General features: G+C 45.4%; 1 protein-coding gene across 5 annotated transcripts in view; it reads left to right on the top strand.

Annotated features, from left to right (window-relative positions):
• The window catches only part of PPM1L (protein phosphatase, Mg2+/Mn2+ dependent 1L), a 215868-nt gene that overhangs the window by 196543 nt on the left and 6855 nt on the right, over positions 1 to 12470 (top strand). For all 5 annotated transcript variants that reach the window (XM_070583054.1, XM_070583057.1, XM_070583056.1 and 2 more), the window contains exon 3: positions 10506 to 10667. In XM_070583054.1, the coding sequence (XP_070439155.1) occupies positions 10506 to 10667 (162 nt within the window). The remainder of the gene's footprint in view (positions 1 to 10505; positions 10668 to 12470) is intronic.

Here is a 12470-nt window from a genome sequence, read left to right on the forward strand (position 1 = left end):
CTTGGGCTTTTTACTTTCTTATTGTTCCTGGCCTAGAAGAAAATCATATATTTATCTTCCAAGTCAGCTATGACTTAAAAAGCAATTCTTAAAAACTCTTTATATATTATGTGCACACTGTACCAGAAAGATTTCTCTGACTATCTAGATTGTATGTTGTCCTCCATTGTTCTTTAGTGGAAGCAAATATAAACTTTAAAGAATCCTTAAATAAAGCAATTTGCTGCCAAAGCTGACTGCTTCCTTGACACAGATTTTAAAAGCCTGATTGAGGGTGTCAGACCTGGTTTCAAATTCCAGCTTTCCCACTCAAAAGCTATGTGACCTTGAGGAGTTTCTTGTTCCTTACCTGTAGAATGGAGGGATGATGATGATGATGATAACGATAATAATAATAATATACACCTTGCAGGATTTCTGTGAAACTAACAGAGGTCAGGTATTTGTGAGCAGCAAGCAGTGTGCAGTGTGCCTGGCCCATTGTAGCTTGTTTAGTTAATGACATTTCCCTTCGTGGCTTGAGATACTGGCATCCTGTAATTCTTCCTGCTTTGTCTCCTGCCCCTGCCCCCATCACACTCACCTCCTTCAATGTGACACCCACTCAGCAATGGCCTCTAGCAGGAAGAGACTCACCACCTGCTGCTTTGGAGAACTGGCTTTCCCTGGTCAAGGCTTCCTGTGCAGCAAGTGTGTCGGAATCAGCCTGTTCCTGGTGGCTTCCACCCTCTGTCATCATCCCTTACTGCTTTCTGGGCAGCAGCATCAAATTGTGTGGTGTTATGGTGTCACCAAAGTGTGGTGTCAGCAAACCCAGAGCTTTCTGAGTCCTACTCATGATGAGCCTGGCACCTAGCATTCCCCCTGACACTGTTCCCTCTCTCTGGAACTGCATTGGCCAAAATGGAAACAGGGGAGGCAGTAAGGTTTATCAGTATTTCACTTGCATAGCCTCAGTCTTGTTATTGAAATGGCAAGTTGGTTCAGTGAGGAAAGTAAAACAAGTCAGTGAAAAATCTAGTCATCATTGTAGACCATGGCAGAAGACCCTGAGTAAGAAGGAAAAAGATGCCTGACATCAAGGAAAATGAAAGTAAAAAGCACTGAATTTGGTAAAAGTGAAATAATTACTATAAATGAGTCACATTAAATGTAGGAAATTTGGGAAAATTCAGAAAAGTCTTTTTCAAAAAATTTAAATTAGGGGCCAGCCTGGTGGCACAGTGGTTAAGTTTGCACGTTCCACTTCGGCAGCCTGGGGTTCACCAGTTCAGATCCCGGGTGCAGACCTACACACCGCTTGTCAAGCCATGCTGTGGCAGGCATCCCACATATAAAGTAGAGGAAGATGGGCACAGATGTTAGCTCAGGGCCAGTCTTCCTCAGCAAAAAGAGGAGGATTGGCACTAGTTAGCTCAGGGCTAATCTTCCTCGAAATAAATTAATTAATTAAATATATTTAAAAAATTTTATGTACAGTTTTATTCCATTTTTCACTTATGAGCACTTTCCCATGACAATATATATTCTCCAGAAACACTGTATTTAATACTCATATAATGCCTTATTATTTGGATATTTCATGATGCATATTATATCTACTCCATCTTGGTTATTTCCGTTGTCTTGCTGTTTTAATTAGTTCTGTGAGGTCAATCCTTGTTCATGAAGGAACGTCTGATTGTTTCCTTTGGAAGAAATTCCAAGGATTGGCATTACTGGGTCAAAGAGTATTAACAAGTGTTTGTCTATTCTTTGTTTTGCAAGTGAAATATAAAGAAATCCCTTTTAAAAAGCTGCTGCTTTCATTCATTCTTATTCTACAGAGTCTTTATTTACCTCCTCCTTTGTGCCAAGAACCATATTAGGCTGTGCGAATTTCTTACCCTATTGTATCTTCAAGAGAGTTGCGGTCTCACTTCCTCCCAGTGGTCCTCCCCACCACCCACCATCTCCCTCTCCCTAGACTGAGCCCAGCCCCCTCTCTGCCATCATCCCCATCCGCACACCCAGGCTCTCAGCGCTGTCATAGCTTTTACCACGCTGGACTCGTAAGTGTCTGGTTCCATCTCGCCATTAGGCAGTAAGCACCTTGGGGCTGAGGACTCTATCTTCTTCATCTTTATTGTCCCAGCACCAAGCCTAGTAATTTGCACACAGTAGGCACTAAGTGAGGGAACGAAAAACATAAGACTGTTTAGTCAGCCTGCGCGCGCACATGCGCACACACACACCACCCCTAATCTTACATTTTTATTAAGTACAGGAGATAGAGGTATGAGATGGAGAGAGGAGAAAATGTTATTCATTTTCATGAAGTAACATGGTTGTATTTTCTCAGCTGTAGATGTATAGATAGGATATCACTTTTCGGTATGTTTCCAGATGGGCCAGATGGAATTAAAGTCAGAATTTTATCAGATCCTTGGGGCAGCAGTCTTCCTGAAGACATAGCTTTAGAGTGAGTTTTGTAGTCCACTGAGCCCAAATCAAGCTGAAGAGTTAATGATTATTGGATCAAATGGCCCCAAAATCAGATTTGGTTTTATTTATTTATCCCAAATGAATGTAATTGTACAACCTTTATTTTGTTCCTTTAAATGAGGATATAAATGACTGTGTTCTGTTTGGATGGAGAAGATCATCTGGAAATAATTTGTGTGTAACTGTAGAACCTGCCAGTGGCATGCTTCGCAAGCGCAAATTTGGCTTTGGAAATTATTTCTCCTTCCAGCTGGAATTCTTCAGTAATATGGATGTGCTAACTCAGTGGCCAGGGAAGTCACGTTTAGTTTCAAACAGTATTGGTACTGGCTATAGCATTTTTAAAATTAAATTTCATAGTTTCTAGGCCAGGGTAAAATTTAAAATGTGCAACATGCAATAGATAGATGGATAGATAGATAGACAGACACACACACACACACACATTTCATAGCTACAAAATGAACACATGTAGAAATGTAACTTAATTTATTTCTCTAGAACTGAATGTAACTTAGATTTTGAGTTATATTGGACCTGATACTAAAATCTTGCTGTATTCTCTTCCAAGTATATTCCATAATTTTCTGATTTTTCTCAGATTTTTATGTGTAAATACCAAGTTGAGTTTATGTTTTCATCCCCCTTTTCTCCAGGGTGAGTGTTACTGTCCTGGCATCTGCTGGCATGACGCAAGGTCTCCAGGACCTGAGGTTGGAAGGCTCGCAAGCCCCTGAGTTGCCATTCCTCTCTCAGGGAAGCCCAGCAGTTCTCTGCTGTTCTCTTTGCTTCACAGTAGGCTGTCCGAGTGAGCTTCTCTTTCATCCATGGCTTCTCCAGACTGGGGCAAAGGTTTATGGTCTTTTGGGCTGTGCCCTGGAAAGCGAGGTCTGGGTCTTCTGTGCTTTGATCTCCATATAATTCTTGGAAATCCACACATCAAAGACTCCTTCTTGTTTTCCTGTTTGTCTTCCCTCCATCTCCTGCACCCCACAACACGGCCCTCTGCCTGGCCAGCCTCACTTGTCAGGGGGAGCAGGAAGAGAAGACTCATGGGCAGGAAAACTCGCTGCTCCATCTTCATGTGCCTGTGGTTCAGTGCAGAACTGGGCTGATGAATGCTCAAAAAGACTTTTCTCTTGAGAACATTGTTTTTGTGAGTTTCCACAGTCTCCTTGCATCTCAAAAGGTAAACATGACTACTTCTTTCTCTTTGCTCTTCAGCCAGAGCAATCCTAGTCTTCCCTGGGACAGCGAGGGCCTCAGACTGAGTGACGGAGAGTTATGTACACTCAAGGGGCAGGAACTTCAATTAATATCTCCACAGGTCGTCCTTCCAACACGTGCATATGTAAATAGGTTTATAGCTGTATGGTAATTTAAATAAAGATAACTTAATAACCTCAGAGACTAGGTTTGTTTTTAATTGAAACAATAGGGAAGAGGGTTGATTCTACCCTGAGAAAAAAGGTCGAAGAAAGTGTAATTCTTTGTTAAGCACCAAATGCATCAGGCTGCGCCTCTTGTTTCCAGCCTTCTTCCCTTTTCTCTTTCTTTCTCCTCTGAGCCTTTTATTAAAAAGCAAATGCCCCTTTTAATAGAGCTCAATTTTAGAAGTTCCTATTATACCCCACTCCCATAGCATTCATAAAGAAGCAGAGACTGTACTTGTAATTTGCTGGGAACCCTAAAGAGAAGTAAAATATCTCACTGAAGAATTCTCGAATAGTATGAAGACATGAAAAATTATACCCAGTGCATCCCTGGTTTATGTAGAAAGAATCAAAGAACCATGAAATTAATTTTATTTACCACTAAAAGATACTGGCCTTAGAATCCAGGTTGTAATTATGTAATTATAAATTAATTTCAGTAGCATGCTACCATCTGAACTAAATGTCAGCAATAGTTATGTCTGTTAATGAGCATCACAAAAGCTTGTCTGCTTCCTTGTACCTCAAAGTCGTCATGCCCCGAGTACAGATGGCGGCTCCTGCACCAAGGACCTGCTGTGGTTTTCTGAGACTCCCCAGTGCGTGTGACCAGTTCAGTAGGAGGTGACTCTCTTTAACGTGTTCATTCTTAACTGAAGAAAGATTAGAAGGGTGTCCACAGGCCACAATCAAGTGTGAAATAAATGTTGTTATTATAGCAGTTGAAATGTGAAGTTGAAGAACATTTCAATTTCAAAATGGTGTTCAATAGCATTAGAGGACACATCTTAACTCTGGTGAAGTGGGAAAATTAAATGAATACTTCATCACATTCTAAAAGCCTGAATTATGACCTCACCCCCCACCCCCCATTAATCGATTGTTTTTCTTATTTAGGGTGGCACACTTCGTTTGTGGAGAAGACCTTTCTGGCACTCATGCACTGTTTGTGATTTCTTCTAGTCATTTTATTAATTTCTATATGTGTGCTGAGGAAGAGCCCAAGTATACCTAAATCTAGAATTAAACTACATAGCATCAGGGTTTAAGATAATAGAATTTGTCATCAAGTTTGACTACCTTACGTTCAGCTAATGTCAAACTCAGTGGCTGATATTTTTGCTTATGCAAATATCTGAGAGAGGAAAAGAAAATTATAATTTTTAAAGACCTTCTTCTCACAAAATGTTTTTCCTCCCACTCTGCCCTCCAGCATGTGGTGAGGGGAAATTGAGGCAGCTTCGGTTGCAAAGGAAGACCGAAAGAGGTGCCATTTGTAGGGGGCCGTCTGTCCGTGCCCAGTCTGGGGAACTCACATAAGCCTGCCTGTGTCCATGGGAGTGTCCCACCCCGCTCCTCTGTTGGGAAGCCCACAAAGAGAGGCTGTCCCAGGCCTTCAGGTCTTGATGGAAGAAGGCTCTGATGTGTTATTGGTCACACTCACATGGGGCCTCTGGTGTGTTGCTGTCGCTATCTCACTCTTCCGGCGTGGGCTTTAGAGCTGCCACCAGTCTCTGTGTGCAGTAGAAACCCTCCAGTGTGCTGTTGGGCTGAAGTTCCTCATTGAGTGACCCTCTCTGTGGCATCTTTCTTCCTGGGGCGGGTGGGGGCAGGGTAGGGCCTCCAAGCAGGGTTGCCGGTATCGTGCACGTTTGACCGCACAGCTCTAGGAGGCACCATTCACACTGCGGTCACTGCCAATTTGAGTACGTAGTCACTGCCAATTTGAGTACGTATCGTGGCCACTTTGTGGAGGTGGTAGTGAAGTATCCTAAGGAAGAGATACCTTTCTCTGATTTGCACAAAAACATTAAATACAGGCCAGTGACAGCCTACTGCAAGGTTGAAAGCCACGCTCTGGCAACCCACTGGGTGGGTCTGCCCTCACTAGCTGCGTGACCTTGGGCTAATCCCTTAATCTCAGTTATATCATCTGTAAAATGGGGATAATAGTACCTCAGAGGCTGTCAGGATTAAAGAAAGTACATATGCCAAGGACTGAGCATAGTGCCTGACACATAGTGAATGGTCAGCATATCGTAGCTCCCCTAATTTGGCCTGTGCTTGTCTCTGTGCACACATAGATCTCTTTCCAGTCACTTTCCATTCAAGGCGCTCATAGCATAAAATAACTTTGAAACTCTTCCTACAAGACTCGTTACTGTGGAGCTGTTGATTCGTGGTAGGAATGGTTCATTAGTATTAATTCACTAGCTTGCACAGAGTTAGACTAGTGTGTCAGGTAATTCTCCTTTCTCCCAGCCCAGCCACGCTCGCTGACATAACTCTGAGGAGGGCCTGCCTCCAGGAAAATGTACAGCAGGAGGTGCACGGACTCGGGCAATAGATGAGTGAAAAGGAATAAAGAAGGAAAGCTCACTCTAGTTTTCCAGACAACAGATCGTCCCTGACAGGTCTGCCCCACAGTGGCATTACCTATTACAAGACTGGTGAACAAGCTCTAAGGAGGTCAGACTTGGGCGAACTTAGAGATTGTGCTGACAGGGGATGGGGGCCGGGGAGCCTTATCTGCCGGCTGCCTGGCTCTTTGGCTGTGTTTCAGGCTCCTCACAGTGCTGGGGCTGGGGGCGGGCTGGCAGCCCTGCTGACAGGGATCCTATCATCCCCGTGATCCTTGTCTTAATGACTGGCTGTGCCTGCTCTTTTTCCAATATGTTGCACACCAATATAATTTCTGTGAGTTACCAGGCCCTGATGTCATCTAGGCCCTGAAATTGTGTTATTGAACTAACATTCATTGTCAAACCTTTACAAGATAAACCTGTTTCTCCTCATCCTATAAATGTGTCGTCTCCTATGCTGTGTATAAGGAATGGCCTTTAGGCTGTTGTAACACCTTCACTGAAATCCTGTCTCTCTGTCTCTCTTTGTCTGTGTGTGTGCTTTTCCCCCATGTCCCTCTTCCCTTCCTTATCCTTTGTCACCCCTTCTCTCCCCACCCCCAATTTCTTTCTCTCTTTCCTAAAGAAAAAAAACCGGCACCTTCCCTTACTCTCTCTTTTTATTTTTTCCTTCTTCTTCTTCCCAACGCCCCCCAGTACATAGTTGTATATCCTAGTTCTAGGTCCTTGTATTTGTGGCATGTGGGACGCCGCCTCAACATGGCCTGACGAGCGGCGCCATGTCCGCGCCCAGGATCTGAACCAGCGAACCCCTGGGCCACCGCAGCAGAGCACCCGAGCTTAACCACTCGGCCACGGGGCCAGCACCTCCCTTACTCTCTTACAAAAGACTGTATGTCACAGAGGGAGTCACTGTTAGCACGGGCAGCGTGACACGGATGGGAGGGTGTCCACGTGCGGTATGAAGCAAGGCACCTCAGATGTTCATTCCACCCAGCTCTCTCCACTCTGCCCAGCTTGCCACCTCCACCCCAAGAAAACAGGGAGCTGCAGGGTCACTTATAAGAAAATGCTGCAGTAGGGTGAACGCTCATACAATAAGGATTCTCATGACTCCCGCTTTTAAATCATGGCTGTGTGCCTGCAGAAAGAGGGGGCAGTGGGTGTGAGGGTGCAGGGTGTGTTTTGATGGCTCCCAGGGCAGGGTGTTCTGCTGTGAGTAGGCATTGTGGATGGTCCTGCTCAGGGATGAGGTGAGGCTGTGCAGCGGGAGCCTAAAGGCAGCTGAAGCTCACGTGTCTGTCACCGAGTCACTGATGGGTAAATGGTCGCTGATGGTCGAGTCTGAATCTTCCACTGTGGACAGTGCTGCTGTGATCATTGTCACTGCTGTTCCTCTGGGCCTTTTTTCTACCTGTGCCGTCCTACTACTACGATTGTCGATTCTGTTTTTCTGTTTTATATCTTGCATACTTTGCTTCATGCAGTGGATGTGCTCCAGAAATGTTGTGAATAAATTGTGGTTTTAAATAACATGTTAAATTCATCTTAATACTGAAAAGCATAAAGAAGAAAATAAAGTGGTCTAAAATCCCATCACCTAGATAACCCTGTTAATATTTTTTTAAAAAATAAGTGTCTCTTTACTTACACGGTTAGAGTATATATATTTGCACAGTACAAAGGTGTGACTTGTCCAGATACTACAATTAGTACAAGTTGTAAATTGAAAAGCACCCCCACTTTTCTCACCGCCACCCCAATCCTTACCCCTCCCCAGCATAAGGAGTCTGTGCCGTGTGCAAAGCACTATTATAAGAATACAGCAATGAGTATTAATAAGAAGTACTTTGTTTTAAAGGACTTTCTAATAAAAACAAAAAACAGCAATGAGTAAGGCATCACCCTGGCCCTAAAAGAAGCTATTAGTCTAATGGGTCAAAGATTATTTAACCTACAGTAGGTTCGTGTGCTCCGCTTCGGCGGCCCAGGTTCACAGGTCCGGATCCTGGGTGTGGGCCTACTCCACTCGTCAGCCGTGTGCAGCATCCCACATATAAAGTAGAGGAAGACTGGCACAGATGTTAGCTCAGGGCCAACCTTCCTCAAGCAAAAAAAACTTACATGCAGTTCAATACTGCTAACCATTGATGTAGAGGTGCCATGGCTGAAATGGGAGTAGGGCAGGGGCCTATAGCTCAGCCAGGTAGATCCCTCCACTTCCCTCACATGGGACCCCAAAGCCTTTCCCTGGATCCCATGCAGTACAGGCAAATGGAAACACCTACTAGACAGCAATATGGACCTCAGGAGTGCCAGTCAGCTAGTGGCGTAGACTTAGAGGGTGGTGGGAGCCAAGGTCAGGAACGTGTTCTGGCAGAGTGTGCAGAGTGAGAGGGAAGAGGGCCCCACAGAGAGACAGCTCCAAGAGTTATCTAGAGATATGCCCCTGTTTCACCTTTCATTCACACTCTAAGAATGCGCCTTATAGGAGTAGTTGTGCTCTGTGTTAGCCGAGTTCACCCAATCAGATGCTTGAGGACACAGTGAGGTGGTTGAAGATCAAAATGCAACTAATACCGAGAACAGAATAATTTCTAATCGTATGAATGTTCTTGTATTAACATTGTCATTCTTACAGATTTTTTTTTAGGTAAAAGATCTGTGATTTGCTTTGGTAATCTCTAAGATGTCTTTTTCTTTTTCTTTCACAAGACTTTACGTATCAGAAATCTTAAGTTAACCAACATTTCATGTGTTTCCATTTCTGATCAAGGCAATTTTGAGTTAAACAGGTTTAAGTTTTTGTCTTAATTTCAAACAAAATTACAATAACTGGGGGCTGGCCTGGTGGTGCAGCAGTTACGTTCACACACTCTACTTCAGCAGTCCGGGGTTCCCCGGTTCAGATCCTGGGTGCAGACCTACACACTGCTCATCAAGCCATGCTGTGGCAGATGTCCCACATATAAAGTAGAGGAAGATGGGCATGGATAGTAACTCAGGACCAATCTTCCTCAGCAAAAAAAATGAGGAGAATTGGTGGCAGATGTTAGGTCAGGGCTAATCTTCCTCAAAGAAGAAAAACTATAATAACTGAGTATGCTAATTATTCTCCTTGCTCATGATATTGACCTGTATTTATTCTTTATGTCTGTTTAAGAATTCAGTCTTTTTTGTTTTCTGTGAAGATTAAAGAGCTGTTTAGGTGCAGTTTACATTCTGTTACGGAACATGACCTTCTTAATGAGGAGGGAAATATTAAAGAAGACTAACTGATAAATAGTTTTAGCAAGTAAAAGTGTTGTCAGTTTGAAGCAGGAATGTAAGGTGCATTTCAGCGGGTATTTGTGTACTCAGTGGCTCTGTTGGGGTGGGGATGGGGGGACACGGTGGACAGAGGGCACGAGGTGGGTCCTGAGGGCAGTCTCCACATAGAGCGGCCGGCCCACTCTGCGTGCTCGTGTGCACTCTCACTCCAGGGAGGGTTTGAGGAGCGCGTGTCCTTTTGGGTCTCGTGTGGGTTCCAGGCAGGCAGGTCTTCGTCTTGCTCCCCTCCTGACTCTGACCTCCCAGCCCCACCTCCTGTCTACCTAGGCCTCATTTCTGTCTTCCAGGTAGGTTTCTCTGCTTCTATGTTTGTAGTCCCCCCCTGCCACCCTGGAGCTGAGCTGGTTGTGACCAGTCTTTGCTGTCAGACGTTACGTAGGCAAGTTTGTATAACAGCCCCTTCACAGCTCCCAGTGGCTCCATAGGGTCTGGCTGTTGGCATCTGTCATTTACTGGCTCTTCCAGGCTCTCCAGCTGAGGTGCCCACCCAACTCCCATCCTTCCCACTTTCACCTTCGACTTCCCAGAAACTCAGCACCGACGAGAAGCAGAAAATATGTATCAGTTGTCTGAAGCTTCAAACTGATTTTGATTCTCTCCTAATCCTTTTAAATGTGATATGTGTTTAAATTAAGAGCAGCAGAGACAAAATGATTTGGGAAATGATGGTGTTATCCTAGCCTATTTCAGTGACACTGTAACATGGTTAAGAAAATCGTCTGTCGGATTCGATCAGTGTCGTTGAAGTGAACAGCCGTCATTCCCGGGGCGGCTGCAGTCACATTCTCACCCAGCAAGAGTGGTTTTAATGACTGAAGAAACCAGTAACCACAGACGCAGCCTAACCTCAAAGCATTGCTGACCTCCCACATTGCCTCTTTCTTCGATTTTTCAGGTACAACATGTTTGATTGCCCTCCTATCAGATAAAGACCTCACCGTGGCCAACGTGGGTGACTCGAGAGGGGTCCTGTGTGACAAGGACGGGAATGCCATTCCTTTGTCTCACGATCACAAGCCTTACCAACTGAAGGAAAGAAAGAGGATCAAGAGAGCTGGTGAGCTTGTGAAGGCCTCTGAGGATGGGCTGCCGTCCTGTTCCGTGCCAGGCTGCTCGTCTGGATGACCCTAGGGGGCAGAGGGCAGGGGGTGCAGTTACCCAGTGATTAGCAGATGCATCACTGGGTGCTGCTGAGGGGGCTGAGACCGCGCTTCGTAACATCTCCTGTCAAATCAGGGGCCACTGAATTTGCCCTTCTTCCTAGCCAAAGATTCCAGAAGGGCTAAAAATAGCCCTTTATTAGTTTGAAGGCTAATGAGACCTTGGGGCCCCTGCCTTCTGCCTCATTCCTGCCTCTTGCCATACTCTGCTTCCCTCAAGCCACACCGCACTCCTAACCAGTCCCCAGAAAGACCCATGTCTCTGATACTGGTGTGCCTTTGCAAGTGCATCCCCACTGTCTAGTGGCTAACAGTTACTTGGTCTTTAAGACTCAGTTTAAGGGAGTGCTTTTTTGGAAGGCTTTCCTGTCGCCCTGTGCAGAGCCCCCAGTCTGGGTTAGGTCCCCTCAGTCTTTCCCTAGCATCCTAGTGGACCTCTTGAGCCCTCTTTCACGGCATATGGACATGCCTGGCTCTCTCATCTGCCTTGCCTTCCCAACTGTGAGCTCTTTGAGGGCAGGCACTTGGTCTGTTCATCTCTCTACTCGCAGCACCTGACTCAGAGCCTGGCATAAATTAATATTCCAGAGGGTAGAGGGTGCCTTTTTCATTCGTTTTTTCAACATCCAGGGACTTGGGGATACAAAGTTACATTCTGGAATTGGGATGGGGGTGGGGAATGGAGTAGACAGACATTAACAATAAAATAAGTGAATTATCCAGTATATTCCGAGGTGGTAACTGCTGTGGAGCTACGTAAAGCAGGTAAAGGAACGAGGAGTGTCAGGTGCCATTATAATTAGGGTGGTGAGTGCGGGCCTCATTAAGGCGGCATTGGGAGAGGACTTGAAGGAAGGTTAACAGTTGATGATTACATTTGCACGATCCTCTGGGAGGGCATCCTCTGGGGGGGTCGTTTCTAGGACCCTCCTGCCCCTCCCCAGACTGAAGGCTGCAGCCTGGAGGCTCCGCACACCCACCACGCACCAGGCCCAGCTGCCAGGGGAGCTCGTGCCCCTGGGGCTCTGACCAGGCTGGGTCCCTGCCACCTGTTGACTCAGTCTCTATGGTCAGCTTCTGTCCTAATCAACATTGCCTTTTCGCAGTAGAAAGCTGGACTTTTGAGTCAAAAAGTGTTGAATTTTATTATAACCTCCTGCTTCAGTGACTGCTTGAGATGCAGAATAATTTTTGGTGAAAGCTTTGGTCAGGTTTTCAGTTGATGGGATGAGACAAATGATGTTTTAGGAGCATCCGTCAAGCTTTGATGGGCAGCAAGCAGGATGAGCAAAATACGCTGGCTGCTTCTGTGCGAAGTCACCATGTCCCCGTGAGTCGGCTGTGGGCCTGGACTTCAGATACAGTTAGCCTGCTCTGTGTGAGCGTAGGCAGGGATGAGTCTGTGATACACCTGCAAGTGTCCTCTGAGCATCCAGCACTCTCTTCTGGAATGTCACTCCCATCTCTGCCTCCCTCCTCTTCCCTGCCACACCCTGCCCTGCAGTCATTCTTTGCAGAAGCAAATTTGAACTCCCTCTCCAAGGAGGTCAACCTAACCTGCTGTGTCAAGGCTGTATTTTATAGCAAAGCTTAAGGGACAAAGATTGATTTTATTTTTTATGTGTATTTTCTCTGACCTCAGCCTTCCTTTCAGGATTTCTGTCCCCTTCCTACTCAGCATGACAATACACTGCAACCAG

The sequence above is a fragment of the Equus przewalskii genome, chromosome 18 (genome assembly GCF_037783145.1).
Source record: "Equus przewalskii isolate Varuska chromosome 18, EquPr2, whole genome shotgun sequence".
NCBI classification, from domain to species: Eukaryota; Metazoa; Chordata; class Mammalia; order Perissodactyla; family Equidae; genus Equus; species Equus przewalskii.